The sequence below is a fragment of the Ovis aries genome, chromosome 11, assembly GCF_016772045.2.
Source record: "Ovis aries strain OAR_USU_Benz2616 breed Rambouillet chromosome 11, ARS-UI_Ramb_v3.0, whole genome shotgun sequence".
Lineage (NCBI taxonomy): Eukaryota > Metazoa > Chordata > Mammalia > Artiodactyla > Bovidae > Ovis > Ovis aries.
Genome location: NC_056064.1, coordinates 47,720,808 through 47,738,163, shown reverse-complemented (window position 1 = coordinate 47,738,163; position 17,356 = coordinate 47,720,808). Strand labels below are relative to the sequence as shown.

The 17,356-nt window shown below is 41.3% G+C and overlaps 1 protein-coding gene across 32 annotated transcripts in view; it reads left to right on the top strand.

Moving 5' to 3' along the window:
• Nucleotides 1-676: 676 nt before the first annotated feature.
• STRADA (STE20 related adaptor alpha) overlaps nucleotides 677-17,356 on the top strand; it is a 27,632-nt gene continuing 10,952 nt past the window's right edge. For 4 of the 32 annotated variants that reach the window (XR_009595297.1, XM_012185072.4, XM_027973936.3 and 1 more), the window contains exons 1-4: nucleotides 1,167-1,225; nucleotides 9,371-9,450; nucleotides 11,491-11,548; nucleotides 13,736-13,764. Coding sequence is in view for 27 of the 32 variants with exons in the window: in XM_012185072.4 (XP_012040462.1) it covers nucleotides 9,415-9,450; nucleotides 11,491-11,548; nucleotides 13,736-13,764 (123 nt within the window). In the remaining 5 variants the exon portion in view is untranslated. Of the gene's footprint in view, nucleotides 807-1,166; nucleotides 1,226-1,304; nucleotides 2,258-9,370; nucleotides 16,136-17,356 lie in introns of those variants that run through there. The other 28 variants (XM_042255188.1, XM_042255183.1, XM_042255187.1 and 25 more) reach the window with 28 other exon arrangements.

Here is a 17,356-nt window from a genome sequence, read left to right as displayed (position 1 = left end):
GTGTAAAATTCAGTAAGATCCTGAGTTGTACTGGAAAAAGTTCATATTGACTTAGGCATCAAATTTCCACCAGTCCGTTTGAATGTAGGTGAACTCACCCATCTCGGAAGTTAAACCGGTATAAATCTGTGTCAAGGATCTTAGAAGGTGTAGATCCAATTTTGGATCCAGCCCACTCCCACCCCCGCCTCCGTGAGAGGAGCAAGTCAGTGAAAAAAAAACGCGGACTCACGGAAGTCTTGCTCCATCAACTCATTGCTTCATTGCTTTCTCAAGCCCTGCATCCCTTGGCTGAGGCTAGCCTACCCAGAAAGGGAAACTTAACGTTTCTGCAAACAGCACATGTCTCAAAGTCGTGGGTAGGGAAGGATTCAGGACAAAAAAAGTTGAGCAGTTTTCCTCCCTTTATAGAAGGCGGCACAGAGAACGGGCGGGTTTCCCCTTTGTAGCTTGTCAGTCTGGTGCCCGAGAGGCCAAAGTGAGGGGTGTTTAAGATATCTTCAAAGAAAGTGCGAGACTGATTTTTCCTTAAGTCCTACCACAGGAAAGGAAAAAGAACCCGCCAAAAAGTAGCCAAGTCAGCAGCCAGCGTTGGTTTGCCTTCCTCTAGTCCCCTTGACTCTTTCTTCATTATTGAAATCATCCCACTTCCTTCCTGCTTCCGGGACCGAGGCTCACAGAGCCGTTTTCAGACCCCGAAGAAGACCACATCAAGGACAAGCTAGGTCTCTGGCTTCCACACGCGAGGACACAGGTTTCATCTGCTGGAGACCGAATGCCCTCAGGTTTGCGCTGCGCGTAATCAGGTGACTCAGAACTGGAGAACCGATCTGTGAGAGGTAGCTGCTAAGAAAAACCCCGCCGCACTCGAGGAGACAAAGGAACCACGCTGCTCCTCCACGAGCCTCGCCCGGGGCCAGGGGGCCGGGGCGGAGCGGAGCTTCCCCACGGGCCACGCCCGAGCCCAGGGGGCCGGGGCGGGGCGGGGCTTCCTCTCCCGCGCGGGGCGGGACGGGACGTCCCCACTTGCCGCGCCCGGGCGGGGCGGGGCGGGGCGGGGCGGGGAGGGGCGGAGCTCTCCTCTACCAGCCCTCCCCGCGTCCCTCTACTGCGCATGGCACGCTGCGTACCTCCCTCCCAGCAACCGGCCTGGCGGCAGCGCGGCCAGAAACCAAGGAGGCGGAGCTGAGACTGGGCCGGGACTGCTTGCTAACTCCAGGACCAGGTACCGGGCTGGCGGGGGCCGCCTGGTGCGCTCCGGGGATCAGTTCCTCCTCGCCCTGACGCCGATTCCATCTCCTCAGGGGCGGGCCTTCATCGTAGCGGCCACCCTTCGCCGCCCTCGTCCTCCGCGGGCCCCCTTTACGTAAACCCGAATCCTTCTCGATTCCCGCAATGAGGGGCTGTAGCCCGAGAAGAGAATAGGCTTGGGCCTAGCCCGGAGACACCGCAGCGGAGTGGCCGGGCGGAAGAGGCGAGCGCCTGCTTTTCCTCTCCCCTTCCCCCCTGATTTCCAGGTGGGAAACCTGGGGCCCAGGTGACAGTTTGTCCTGATGTAGCGAAGAGGAGGCATATCGTCTCCCCGCACCCCGTTTGCGCCCCCCTCATCCGCATCTCTTCCCAGGCGGCACAGGCAGCAGTAGGTGAAGCCCTCATAAGGAGAGAGCTCAGGTATTCCCTGAATCAGCCTAAACAAAGCTTCTAATTGTCTTGTTTTCCAAAATGCTTAAGTGCCTACAGCACCTTGGGGTGGAGATGCAGGATGGGGGTAGGGAGGTGAGCGCGAGGGAGGGGAGTGGTTAAATAAAATTGTTCAAGTTTTCAGGAAATGGGGAACCAACTTTTCTGCCCAGCCTTCTGCTAATGTATCCTACGATATTCGAACTTCTTCCCAAAGAGGAAAAGACGTGCCAAATGATCCTTTTTTTATTGTAACATTTGTTGGGGTAGAACCGAATTCCAATATGTTTTTGTGGCATTAAGACAGTTTTTCATTGGCTGATCTATGCTTTTCTGTAGAGATCCCCAACATTGTTTCTTGTCCCTGAAAGTTGAAGAAACCAAATCTTTTCTGATTATCTGCCTCAAGCCTATTCAGCCATAAGATAAAGTGTTGAACTGGTTAAATCTGTTGCCCTTTAACTAAATTTCTTAGAGGTGGTGTGACCCAAATGCAGTGTTTATAATTGTAATCCCAGACATGGAAGAAGTTTAGAAAACCAGTGACAAAAATAGGGGAAAAAGAAAAATTGATAAGGTAAATAAATTTTCCTTTCTATACCATTTAGCATCTGGTCAGCGTTATCAAATCAGATGATGCCTTTTCAGTCATTACATCTTTACACTCAGTCTTGAGGCTTCTCCCTAAGCTTCTCTGTTATCACTTACAGCTTCTAGAGCACAGGCTTTGGAATAGACCGACTCAGTCCTCTGTTACTTGCCTGTGTAACTTCGGTTACTGGTGGTGGTTTTTATTTTAGTTTTTTGGCCATATCATACAGCATGTGGGATCTTAGTTCCCCACCAGGGATTGAACCTGCTCCTCCTGCAGTGACAGCAGGGAGTCTTAACCCCTGGACTGTGAAGGAAGTCCCATGTCTGTGTAATTTGGGCATTTAACCTGAGTCCTAATTTCCTGATCTGTAAAATGAGGATCACTAATAACTTATTGTGAGCTGATCTCCATGAAGCGTTTAGCACAGATGCTGGCACATGCCAAGTTCACCATAAGTGTCTGCTGCTTTATTCTCACTATTATTAATTTAACAGACACAAGAGTGTCTATATTAAGTGGTCACAGTCGCCCCTGGGAATGCTGTTCCTTGTTGTAAACAAGATGCATTCCCTGCCTTCACAGACTCTAGTGACAGAAAATGATAAATAGGCCATTGAGAGAGTGGTATGTCTAAGGATTGAATACACAGGCCAAGCATCTAACCTGGGTGGGGTGTGGCAGTCTGATAGGACTTGCTATAGCGAAAGAACAGGCAAAAGATGAATAGATTGGAAAAGTGTAAGTGGTCCACAAGGGGAAGCAGGGTCTTTAAAGTTTATTCTTTGGGTTCCGTTTCCTACCTGCCTTTGAAGGTGTGCTCAGTCGTACCCAACTCTTTGTGACCCCCATGGACTGTAGCCCGCCAGGCTCCTCTGTCTGTGGAATTTTCCAGGCAAGAATACTGGAGCGGGTTGCCATTTCCTGCCGCAGGAGATCTTCCTGACCCAGGAATCAAATCCTTGACTCTTCTCCTGCATTGGCAGGCGGATTCTTTACTGTTGCACCACCTGGGAAGTCCATTGCCTTTGATGCTCCATGTCCATGTCCTAAATATGAACTTATCCCAGTGCTTACTTCCCAGCTTTCTGCTTTTCTCTCAGCATTTTCTTCTGAAGTGAATTTCTGTCACTCGTACAGCTTTAGCTGCTGACTCCCAAGTCCACAGAGCCATCTCTAACCCCTCTTTTAAGCATCAGCCTTACTTTTCTAACTAAATGCTATTTCCACTTGGGATATAAAACTGGTTTCGTAACTGCAGCATAACTTAAAAACTCAAACTCATCTTTCCACGAAAATAACTTCCATCTCTGACTTTTCCTGTTTTGTCTTTGACACACTACTCTTCGCAGTTACTCAGGCACATACACAAAAAAGTCATCAGAGTTGTTCACAGGTAGAACAGGTTCCCTGATTAGGTAGTGAGTTTTCAAGCAGAGACTCAGGTGTTTATAAAGCTGTTCTACCAAAGAGTGGCGGATAGACTCAGTGACTTATGGTGTCCTTACTAACTTATTTTTCTTTGTCCTTATCCATCTGTTTTTTTAATTGGAGGATGATTGCTTTACAGTGTTGTGTTGGTTTCTGCCTTACAACAACATGAATCAGTCATAACTATATATATGTATCCCCTCCCTCTAGAGCCTCCCTCCCACCCATCCCCATCTGTTTCTCAATATTCTTTCTGCCGCAGGCTCATATCACCACAGATGTGGCCCAGAATAATTGTATTCCCTCTTTTTCTTTTTTTAATTATACTGGTTTCTAACTAACATTCCTTTCTCTGGTTTTTTTTCACCTCCCTCCTCTCACGTCTCTTAGCAGATTACACAGCCCCTCACAACCTTCAGTTCAGTCACTCTGTTGTGTCCAGCTCTTTCGAACCCCATGGACTGCAACACTCCAGGCTTCCCTGTCCATCACCATCAACTCCCAGAGCTTGCTCAAACTCATGTCCATCGAGTCAGTGATGCCATCCAACCATCTCATCCTCTATCGTCCCCTTCTCCTCCCAGCTGAGACACCAGGGAAGCCCCTCACAACCCTAGCCCACCTGAAAAAAAGAATGGAAATGTGGCTGATTTTTTTTCTAGATCTTCAAAAGCATATCTGAGTATTTATGTTAGTAATTTTATTTTGAAAATCAGCTTTGTTCAGATATAATTTACCTGTAACAAAATATACCTATATCAAGTGTACAATTTGTTGAGTTTTGACAAGTACACTTACATAACCACCATTCAATAAAGATAGAGAACTTCTCCATCACCCTGAAAAGTTCTTGTGTGTGTCTTTGAAGTTGGTCCCTTATCTCACTGTTGGGTCCAGGCAACCAAGACCTGCTTTCTGTCGTACTTTTGCTTTTTCTAGGATTTTACGTGAATGGAAAGAGTATGTAGATTTGTGTCTGACTTTCCCCCCTTAACCTGAAATTGTTGCCTGTATCACCAGTTTGTCCCTTTTTATTGCTGAGTAGTATTACATTGGTGTCTGTTCAGTTCAGTTCAGTCACTCAGTTGTGTATGACTCTTTGCGACCCCATGGACTGCAGCACGCCAGGCCTCCCTGTCAATCACCAACTCCCAGAGTTTACCCAAACTCATGTCCATTGAGTTGGTGATGCCATCCAACTATCTCATCCTCTGTCATCCCCTTCTCCTCCTGCCTTCAATCTTTCCCAGCATCAGAGTCTTTTCAAATGAGTCAGTTCTTTGCATCAGGTGGCCAAAGTATTGGAGTTTCAGCTTCAGCTTCAGCCCTCCCAATGAACACTCAGGACTGATCTCCTTTAGAATGGACTATTTGGATCTCCTTGCAGTCCAAGGGACTCTCAAGAGTCTTCTCCAACACCACAGTTCAAAAGCATCAATTCTTCGGTGCTCAGCTTACCTTATAGTCCAACTCTCACATCCATACATGACTACTGGAAAACCATAGCCTTGACTAGACTGACCTTTGCTGGCAAAGTAATGTCTCTGCTTTTTAATATGCTGTCTAGGTTGGTCATAACTTTCCTTCTAAGGAGTAAGCGTCTTTTCATGTCATGGCTGCAGTCACCATCTGCAGTGATTTTGGAGCCCCCAAAAATAAAGTTTGACACTGTTTCCCCATCTGTTTGCTATGAAGTGATGGGACCAGATGCCATGATCTTAGTTTTCTGAATGTTGAGCTTTAAGCCAACTTTTTCACTCTCCTTTCACTTTCATCAAGAGGCTCTTCAGTTCTTCTTCACTTTCTGCCATAAGGGTGGTGTCATCTGCATATCTGAGGTTATTGATATTTCTCCTGGCAATCTTCATTCCAGCTTGTGCTTCCTCCAGCCCAGCATTCCTCATGATGTACTCTGCGTATAAGTTAAATAATCAGGGTGACAATATACAGCCTTGACGTACTCCTTTTCTGATTTGGAACCAGTCTGTTCCATATCCAGTTCTAACTGTTGCTTCCTGACCTGTACCACATTTTAAAAATCTATTTACCAGTTGGTAGATGCTTGAATTATTTTCAGCTTGGGGCTATTTTGAATATGCTTTTATGAACATTCATATACAAGCTAATGAGAAGATATGTTTTCGTTTCTCTTGAGTAGATGACCTAGAGCAGAATTATTGAGTCATAAGAAGCTATTAACTATTTTCCAGAGGGGCCGTAGTTGTTTGCATTCCCACCAGCAATGTACGAGAGTTCCAGCTGGTTGATGTCCTTGTCAACACTTAGTATTGTCAGTCTTTATGTTTAGCTGTTTTGATGGGTGTTTAATGGTATCTCATTGTGGTTTTATGTTTATTTCCCTGATTGACAAGTAATGTTGAACATCATTTCATGTGCTTAGTGGCCACTCCTTTATCTTCTGTTCAGATGTGTTGCCATTGTTTAAACTGGGTTATCTTATTGAGTATAGAAATTCTTTATATATTCTGTATATAAAGTTCTTTGTAGATACACACACACACACACACACACACACACATACATACACGCACACAGAGTATGTTTTCTCCCAATCTTTTCAGTTTCTTAGTGGTGTCTTTCTAAGGCAGACATTTTACATTTTGATAAAGATTAATTTGTCATATTTTTCTTTTATGTTTTATGCTCTTGATGTTCTATTTTTGAATCTCTACTTATCCCAAGATCATGAAGATTTTCTCCTCTCTTTTCTTTAGTAGTTCTAACTTTTTCTTTAGTTCTATGATCCATTTCAAGTTAATTTTTGTGTGCAGTATAAGGTCAGCATTGAGGTTCATTTTTTTCTAAATAAATATCAAGTTGTATCTAGACTGTTTTTCCCCATAAAATTACTTTGGTCATTCTCTTGAAAAGTAATTGACCATATATGTATGGGTCTATTTCTAGGTTCTCTGTTCTGTTTCATTGACCCATATATCTATCCTTAGACCAAAGTACACCATCTTGATTATTTTAGCAATAAAGTAAGTCTGGGGTTCAGGTAATAAAAGTCTTCTGACTTTCTTTTTCAAAATTATTTTGGCTATTTTAGGTCCCTCATATTTCCATGTAAATTTTAGCCTGAGCTTATCAATTTCTTTTGAAAGTCTGCTGGGATTTTGATAAGCATTGCACTGAATCTGTAGATCAGTTGGAGAGAATTGACATCTTAATAATATTGAGTCTTCCAGTTTATGAACATGGCATATCTTTTAGCTAGAGCATCTTTAATCTGTCTTAGCAGTGTTTTATCATTTTACAGGTCTTACTCATAGTTTATTAAAATTATTCCTAATCATTTTATGTTTTCATTGGTTTATTGATGGTATTTTTAAATTTTCATTTTCTGATTGGTTGTTGCTATATATAGAAAGAAATACAACTGGGTTTTATAATCGATCTTTATAAATTAATTTTCTTAAGTTAAATGATTTTTCTTATAGAATACTTCGGTTTCTACGTAGGGCTTCCCTAACAGCTCAGTTAGTAAAGAATCTGCCTGCAATGCATGAGACCCCGGTTCGATTCCTGGGTTGGGAAGGGATAGGCCACCCACCCCAGTACTCTTGGGCTTCCCTTGTGGCTCAGCTGGTAAAGAATCCGCCTGCAATGCAGGAGACCTAGCTTGGGAAGATCCCCTGGAGAAGGGAAAGGCTACCCACTCCAATATTCTGGCCTGGAAAATTCCATGAACTGTACAGTCAGTGGGGTCGCAAAGAGTCAGACATGACTGAGTGGCTTCCATTAGATTTCTATGTATACAGTCTTGTTATTTATGAATAAAGAATTTTACATCCCTTTTTCCCGTATGTATGCCTTTTATTTCTTCTTGCCTTTTTGCATTGGCCAAGACCACTATTACAGTGTTGAAAAGAAGTGATAACGTTTTTGCTTTATTTCTGTCCTTAGAGGAAACTCATTCATTCTTCTTACTATTAATAGATGTTAGCTATAAATTTTTTATATGTATCTTTTACCAAGTTGACTTGGTAAATCCCATTTCTATCCTATTCTTTTTTGACTATTCCTAGTTGACTAAGAGTTTTTTAAAAAAAAACTTGTGGCTTAGTGTTGAATTTTGTTAGATGGTTTTTCTCCATCTATTGAAATGATTGTATTTTTACTTGTTTACTCAGTTAATAAGATAAAATTACATCATTTTAAAAAATTCCTTAAAATTGGTTGTTCTTTATTTGCAAGCAGCTTCAAAAACAATTTTGTGTATGTTGATTCATTTTTTAATGTTAAACTGATTTTTTATTCCTGAACTAAATCCTCTTTGGTCATGATGTATTATGCTTTAGCCATTCTAGATATAAATTCTTAACTATAAATAGCAAACATAAAACAAAATCAGGATGATATGAAAAAACATACATTTGAGAAGTGGCAAAAGGTCCTGGGAATGGGTAACAAAAATATGAAACTTAGCAAAAAGGTTGGAAAATAAAGTTTGAAGAAGTTTCCTGGAAAGTAGAAAGTTGTAAAGTAGGAGTGAAATATAACTTTAGTGGATAATCCTGGAAGTACATCTTTAACTATTAGAATTTCTGTTTCTGTTTCTTGCTACAAAAATAATATTCCCCAGAATTGGAAGACCCACATTTCCACATTAAAAAGGCTGAATACTTTGTAGCTAGTCTAGATTATAGCCAGAGGATGGAGGGCCTCAGGAAGGCAGTCCCCAGGGAAAAATTACAATGAATGAGTTTGAGTGTATGGAAAAATACATTGATAAGACTAATAGTAGAAATGTTGAGGTATTTGGAAAAAGTTAATAACTACATGGAAAAACAAGCAAGTGAAAAAATGAGGCAGTTATTAACTCTGCTGGGGGTGGGGTGGGAGAATGAGTGTATAAGACAAAAGACATAGTCTTCTCTGTTTGCCTGTGCGAAGAACCAAGTCCTTGGGCTTTCCAAGTGGCACTAGGGGTAAAGAACCTGCCTGCCAACGCAGGAGATATAAGAGACTCCTTAGGAGTTCGATCCCTGGGTCACGAAGATCCCCTGGAGGAGAACGTGGCAACCCACTGTAGTATACTTGCCTGGAGAATCCCATGGACAGGAGCCTGGCCAGCTACAGTCTGTGGGGTCACAAAGAGTTGGACACAACAGAAGCAATTTAGCATGCAAGAACCGTGTTGGTGTAGTCATAGTAATGTAAATTTGGACCATGGTTTTAACCAGAATTTATGTCAGAACTATGTTGGGAGAATGAAGGCAGGAAAGTAGGGTGCAGTTGATGTAGGAGAGCCTAGTTTTCACCTACCATGGTGGGAAGTTAGTAGATAAATGTCTAAAATGGGTAAGTCATCACATGTAAACAACATGTAAAAACGATGATTAAAAAGAAGGGTAAGCAACCAAAAGAATTAAAGGTAATTGCTTCTACAAAGGGGTCAAGAGAAATTAAAAATTTTTCTAAAAACCTATAACAAACTTCATTTTCCTTACAGAGATGCAGTATTTCAGAATGTATTTGAAAGGTTTATTGTCACTGAAAGTTTCTCTAAAATGTCTTTATAGTCTAGCAATTTGTAGGTTTAGTTCAGTGCTTTGGACGGTAGACTCAGTAAGTTTTTGTTAATCAACAGATATTTCTACAAAAGTGGACTTGACTAACAACTTGTGTCTATTTTCCTTTTAGGTTTAAATTTTTGAAATTGAAGTAGGTCTACACGTTAGGAACTCATGTCTTTTCTTGTAAGTAAACCAGAGCGAATTAGGGTGAGTGTTTTTCTTCTGCCTTTACTATTTTTATTTTCAGATATTGTAGACATTTTTTTTTTTCAATGTGATGCTCAGAATCATGTAGAAGGGAGAGATGTAGAAAGGCAGGCAGGCATTGCAGCCTCCACTGCAAAGAACAGAACTTGCAGGCGCACGCTCACTGGAGACACAGAATATCACATGCCCACCAGCTCGTCTGGTAGAAAAGAAACAAGGTGGCTTATTTCATGAGTATCAGTCACACATTAAATGAGGTGCTGGCCCTTCTCATCACAGATATGCGCCCACTAATGATCTGCCTGTGTCCTGCGTGTTTTTAGTGAGTTTGTGGGTTTTAAAAATCAGCATCAAATTGTAATCTTTGGAACACTTTTTTGAGCCCAGGCCATCAGCAGTAAAGGCACGGAGTCCTAACCACTGGACTGCCAGGGAACTGCCATCATAGGTTTTAACTGAAGACTCTGAAAAAATTTATTACACCTGAGAACTTCACTAGCTAAAATGACCTCAGGAACAAGTACTGGGTTTAGCTTCCATGATTTTGTAAAAGACTGTCTTATTTATTATCAAGTATTTAAATGCAGTAGTAATCATTTTAAAATTCTGTAACAGTGTATATGTAAAATGAGACATTGTGAATAGACCACCTTCTTTTTTGGCTTGTGGCATCTCAGCTCCTTGACCAGGGATTGCACCTGGGCCATAGCAGTGAAAGCCTGGAATCCTAACCACTAGGCCATCAGGGAATTACCTGAATATACCACTTTCTTTAAATATTAAGGTGTAAATTATATTTTGTGGTACAGTGCATATGAATATTTTATATCAAGTTTTTTATTTAGGGTGTTGCTCTTTTACTTGGAAAAAAATTGATACAGAGAAGGATAGAGAATGATGGTATAGTTTCAATTCATAGTCCTTATTATGTAACTTTTTTTTTGCAACGTATTTCTGAATGTTCCTTATCTTTTTCTTGTGTTTATGTGGATAAGAATAACTTATATTGGAAAGAATAAACTTTGTTATTAAGAGGGAAAAAAATACAGAATCCTTCCTTGGCCTGAACTCTACCCAGTGGAAAGAAGACCCTTAAGCCGATGGGCTTCCCTGGTGGCGCTAGTGGTAAAGGTTCTCACCTGCCAGTGCAGGAGACGTGGGTTCGATTCCTGGGTGGGGAAGATCCCTGGTGAAGGAACTGGCAACCCATTCCAGTATTCTTGCCTGGAGAACTCCATGGACGGAGGACCCTACCGGACTACACTACAGTCCAGGGGGTTGCAAAGTCAGACAGGACTGAGCACACACGGAAGCCACTAACTTCCTGTTGTAAACTCTAAATGTTGATTCAAGGTAATACCAGCCTTAAGTGAAATGCAGCCTTGTTCCCATGGCTTTTATGTATGAGCTGCTTTTCTCTCTCAGCCTGATTCAGGTGAAACCAGACCTCTGATTCGTACGATGGAAACCCATACTCGTTTGAAATAGGCCAGTTATATAAACCATAGATCAGTCATGCTAGTTCAATCCTTGTAAACTTGGTAGAAAATTTAAATGTTGATGATGTCTTTAGAACTCCTACTGGATAAAAGAATATGTAGCTGGCTGATTCCTTTTACAACCTACTAGGGGCTTGTGAAACCCTGTTTCATCCCTGTTTTCTGTGCTGTGAATTTATCATATTTTTTTCAAATTGGCAATAATGACCCAAAGCATCTATGGTAGACAGCCATGGACTGACAGTTTTATATACAGGAAGGACAAAAACAGTCCTCATTATTAGGGCCAGTATACTTGTCATCTGTTAGATTTAAGAATTGCTCACCAAATTAGGCAAAGAAGAATAGAGCAAGGAGTTAATCTATTGTTTTCAGTCGATTTGAATCCCAGTTTCTTTTCAAAACTTGTCCTTAGTAATGTAGCCTAACTATACTGCATGATTCAGTGTTCATAGTTGTATTTTTGTTTTTCTAATGGCTGATCGCTAATTTTTTGTGGCTTGGAAGAAGTACTAATTCTCTCTGGGGTTTTCCTCTTTAGCGGTGGGTCTCGGAAAAGTTCATTGTTGAGGGCTTAAGAGATTTGGAACTATTTGGAGGTAAGTACAGTATGGCTTTTAGCCATCAGTTCAGGATAAATATCACTACCTTTTTCTTGATTACAGTCAATTTATAGACATTAGCAATTCCAAGGGAAAGTTGTTATATTTATTTGGCTCTTTTTTGAATCCATGGTTCCCCCCAAATTTGGGGGCTAATCTGGCAGTTAGTTGTCCTTGGCCTGTCTTGATTGTTAAAAAGCCAGTATTTACTTAAAAGCACACGTGTTTCTTCTAAGTATTTGTCGAGTTGAAATACTTAAAAGGAAAAAAATAGGTGTTTAAAAGCCTCTAGCCTTGAAGATTTAAAAAATAAAATTATGATCAGGACAGAGGTAGCAGTGATATAAAAGTTATGGTTTTACTGATGAATCTAGTTGACTCATCTTTTCATGAGACTTAAAAGAGACTAAAGGAAAAAATCTGTCAGGACAAAGGCACTAACTTCCTATTGTAAATTCTAAATGTTGATTCAAAGTAAAGTAGATTTACAATTTGGAAGTTAAATAGACCCAACCTCTTCCCTTTGGCTGTTTTCAGATTGAGCTGTTTTCAGATTGAGCTGTTTTGGGAACTGTGATCTTAATTGAAGGCAAGGAAAATTCCTTTTCTATAAAAATAATAGTAATAAAGCCCCATTCTTTGTGTCTGAACACCACAGATACTCACTTTAGCTCCTATAGCTAAGGAAATGGCTTATCAGATTATGTTGGTTAACTGATCCAAAATACCTTGAAAGCCTTGAGTAATTGAAAACTCAAACACGTTAGTTACCAGGTGGTACCTATTAATTTATTTTCCCTAATGCCACTCAGAAAACTTCTGGAGTTGAATTATTCATGAACTTTGTTGAAGGGTTGTGTAAAAGACAAATGAGAGTTTAGAAAAACGATGAGTTATTTTTGTTTTGATTATAAACAATAAAAATAATCTACACAGTACAAGCAAGGCTTATGGAGCAGAAATACTATATCTGCTCCCATTCTCATTTTCTTCCCGTCACTAATGGTAACACGATGGTTTAAAAGTAAATACTGGCATTGATGAAAATTGAGTTGGAAGTCCAGTTTATATTAGTTTAAAATATTCTGGTTATGTGAATTAGATGAATGGATTTTGATTTCGGTATCTTGAGTGTAGGATTTCTGGGTGTCTTTTGATAATTGCCTAGTCTCTGATCTGAGGAAGATGAAGAAATTGTTCTGTATATTGTTTACAGTTTAATGAAATGTATATTCAGGTTGATACAGCTTGGGATTTGCCTTCTGCTCTATGAAGACTGGGTTTCATTTCCTTTCACCTGTTCACCTGGCTTCTTACCTTTGACTGTAAGAAGCCTGTCTTAAGCAACCACTCCTGCCATTTGTATACCAGGAAACTGATCCATGGCACACACACAAAAATCTTATTTTGATAAATTGAGGCTAATTTACTCTGTAGATATTTTGGAGATGTGTAATCATTCCAGTCCTTTACAGTTAGAATCTTTACTTCGGTTATTTTTCAGAATGGAGAAAATAAAAAGCACAGATACAGAAGTTGTCCGCTTTTGGAGCAGAAAGTTATTTAAGCTGTCCAATGCTTTATTCATGTTCACCAGGCATAGCAGAGGGCCCAAAAGCCTTTGCTTTATTTTCATTCAGAACAGGATGTATCTGACTGAAGAATCAAATTCAGTAATGGTCCCACAAACACAGGTTGCGGTATTAAAACTTCTTTTGTCTTTTTTTTTTGGCAAATCTATTTTTTATTTCCTGTACTCCCTGGGAAATCAACAATGTCTATAATTTTATAATGAATTTTTATAAAAGTGTAAGAGTCTGAAACCAGCCTATTGAAAGTAATATTGCTTGCTGATGGAAAGTAATTGTATAACTGAAACTATAGCAGTTGAGTCGTACTCAGTAAAGAATACCCGTAGAATAAGAGTCTTGCCAAGTTTTGAAGAGCCATAGATTCATGTTTAAAACCCTGTGTATCGGCAGCATTTTTACTGTGAATCTGTGTGTGTGTGTGTGTGTGTGTGTGTGTGTGTTTATATGTAGCACTGCAGGCAGTTTTTGCTATAAATGACTTAAGTGGTTTCTATTAATAAATATAGTTCTAAGTGTAGTAATTGCTGTTCTGAATGTGGGTGTGTCTTCTGCCGAAAACACAAAATGCCAACAACCAATCTCTCTACTCCAGAGCAGCCTGCGGGTGACGCCCGGAGAAAAGTGAGTGGCCTCCTGGGCTCTTGGACCAAGGCTGTTGCATGGAGTTGACTTGTGGGGCTCTGTTTGGTTTTTTGGTTGGCTTATCATTTTACATTTTTGCTCATCTGCCCTTGAGTTTTATTTGCAATATCATTCTTCTTGTGGGGACTCAGGTTTCACCCTGGAGAGATTCTGATGTGTACTTTGAAAACTGAAAAAACATCGCAGGCACTCTTTCTCTCTCCTCCCCCTCCTAGCTCTCCCAATCACCTGGCCGCCCTCTCCAAAACAGAAGAGAGAGAAAGTTTCAACACTCTAGTGTGGTCATCTTGCAGTGTCTAGTGGCATTATATTTTCTGTCCTTAGTCAATTAATAATAGATTTCAGTCCACAGAGAGAATATAGATCTCTGTCTAGATGATAAGGCAGGACTTCAAATCTACTTTAAAAACAAACCCCCAGATTTTAATATACAAAACAGAAAATATAATATTTTATTGGCAGAAGTTTTAAGAATCCTGTCCCACTTCTGACTCTTCTACTTTATTTTACCAATGGGAATAACAGCAGCAAACCAAGCTGTTTCTGATACGGTGAATCAGTGTCTTATACAGAGAGAATCAGAGTCCTTTTCTCCATAGACCTCTTCCTCTTTTCCAGTGACGACCTTGGTGCCTTTTGCAGGCAGCTCCAAGGTGGGTGAAAGATAATGCTGCTGACTAGGAGTTTATTTTTTTTAGGAGTTTATCTTTGAGTGAAGCTTGCTTGGCAGTGCCTGTCTGTCAGATCCGAATATTTTCCAGTCAGGAGACCAAAAACGTGCCCTATACGAACAGTTAGGTGTTCTTCCAGAGTACAGCGCCAGGTGTATATAGTTTTTATATTTCCCCTGCTGCTGATTTTATACCAAAAGTCATCCTGTGTGAAACCTGTGGGAGGTTGAGTGTACTTATTTGTTGGGCATTTCACAGATAATGTCTTTGTGTGCTTTATTGCATTTTGGTTTATATTCTTTAAACAAAGTTACTTAATGGTCATTTCTCGATATCAGTAGCTTATGTATTTTTCAAATGCTTCAGAATGAACAAATTACTCTTCACGGTAGGGGAAACTAAGGAAAGACTTTGATCGATTAGTTTCTTTCTCTAGGCAATTTGAGATTACACATTACACTAATAAAACTATGCCATGCTGTGTTTAAAGAGAATGGACTTCATATCTCATCCTTTTCATCTGAATTTTGACCTCGTCTAAATCTGAAACAGTATAATGGACTAACCTGCCTTTCTTGTGGGAAAATCAGACCAAACCTCTTGCTTTCAAAATATTATTGCCTTTGTTTGTTTTCCTAAATAAAGATCAGTTTCTCTCTGAGTTCAGACTGTAGAACATCCACAACCCAGAAAGCCTCCATTTTAGGGTCATTTCCAGGCAGTTGGGGACAGAATGGTAGAGGGGCCAAGCAGCCAGCACTAGTTCATTGCATGAAACTCCAAACTGCCCAGTGGACTCATTCATATGCCCAGTTACCTAAAGAATTCCATTTTCTAAAACACTCTAAAGTACATTTCTGTAGTCAACAGTTGAAATATGTTTGTCAGGTTACAAGCTAATCATATGAGTAATGAAATGAATCATTCCTCACCTAAGCTCAACAGAAGTATGGCTCTAAGTGCATAGTAGTATGTCTTCTATGCACTCTTGGCAAGAGAAGGGAGGTGGGGAGTTTTAAGAAAAAGTATCCCATCTGTAGTTTTTCTAAAGGGAGTTATTTAAAATTCATGTTAAAAAAAATTTATCTCAGGACTCAAGTGTCTTTCACAGCCCTCTTTTTCAGATTAGAAACACAAGGCATTTTGCCTAGAGATCAGAGGAGAGGCCTTAAAACACAGTCGCTCTAGATTTGTTCTCATCGGGGCCATATTGTTAGCTGCTAAAATACACGGTCCTTTCTCACACGCAGGTGTCGGATTCTGATCTGCAGAGTTCCCCTGGTAACAGGAGCTAGGGGGTGTGTTGTAGGAGGGCTGGCATTCACAGCCTAGGTCTGTTTGTTGAACTGTCTCCAGTGGAACTGGCTGGTGCGTTTGCTTCTCCTCTTCAACCCATGGGAATAACAAGGTCATGGGCAGAAAACCTGAGTTCAAATGTTGGCTTAAGTTTTCTTTTTTTTTTTTCCTTTTTTTGGCCACACCGTACCAGGGAAGTCCCATAAATGATTCTTTTTTAAGTAGATGCCAGCATGGTTGTATGCCTCGGGGAATACATCGGTGAAGAGATAGGCCCTGTCTGCACAGAGCTTATATTCTAGCATAGAAGACAGACAGTAGACAAGCTGCGGTGATCCCCACAAAGAAAATCCCAGTGATCCCAGTGCGGGAGAAGAAGCGAGGTGACGTAATAAAGTGACTGGGAGCCTGCTTTCCTTTGACTAGAATAGATGACATTAAGTTGCAGCCTCGGAGGTGAGGAAGCATCGATGAGAAGATGGGGAGGGCAGGGAAGGAGCAGGTCAGGCGTGATCCAGACAAAGGGACAGCTGGCGCGCATTTGCTACAACCACTTGCTCACGGGGTGGGGGCAGTGAGGCCGAGTCAGGTGGACCTCGGAGGCCAGAGTAGGAGCTGGGTCTGAAAGCAGCCCCCTGGATTTTCTGTTAACTGGCGACCCTGATTTTCCTGAGGGTAGATTGATACTTGAGAAAACAGCTAAGCAGATTGAGAATATGTGTAGCAGGTTTCAGGTTCAAGGTTATGATGGCTGTCTCCTCGATGAGCACCTCCTGCCGCTGAGATTCTCCACAGCTGGGGGTCGCCACCTCGCAGCTCTCGGCTTAGGCTTTTTGCTCAGATCGCTACTCTGTTTTGTTCCTTGATGGTCTGAATCTCTCTCAGCTGCGTGAGGCACCTGCCGTGTAGTAACCAGTATCTGGTTTGAAGATGAGGCTTTGAAGAAGCTGCAGTAGCTGTTAAGTGATCCTGGAATCTGTTTTCAAAGCATCTGAAAGCATAGCTATGTGCAGAAACCAAAAGCAAACCAATCTTAACCGTGGATCAAGCTCTAGGAGTCTCTGTTTTCTCCATTTTCTCTGTTCCACCTTCTTTGTGGAACAGGAGAACGACCAAAAAGTAGACAGCAGGAGAGGGAGGAGAATAGAATTCATGTTTACTGAATACCTGTGATCCACCAAGCAGGGCTGAGCTCTGTACATGTTTCGTCTCATCTCATCGTCATAGCAACTCCAACTCCGTGAAGTGGGAATTATTCCACTGATGAGATAACGGAGATCCCAGGGGTCAGAGGGACTTGCCCAGGGTCACGGCACAAGTGACAGACTGAGTTCAAGTTCAGCCTCTCCCTGGCCCCTAAGCCTTGAGTCTTAGCATTATCCCATATGTTTTGCTTCAGATAGCCTTTCCCAAATTATCTTCCCCCAGATTTAACAGATGTAAGACACACAAGGCAGCTTTGAGAAATATGTTAGGTTAAACAGTCTTTGTCAAAACTGCAGAACTTCTCAAAACCTTTAACATGCGTGCACCCCTTGTGATCGTCCATGAGATGGAGTGTGTTGCATGTTGTAACTTAACTGGGTGTGTAGACTGTTTCTATG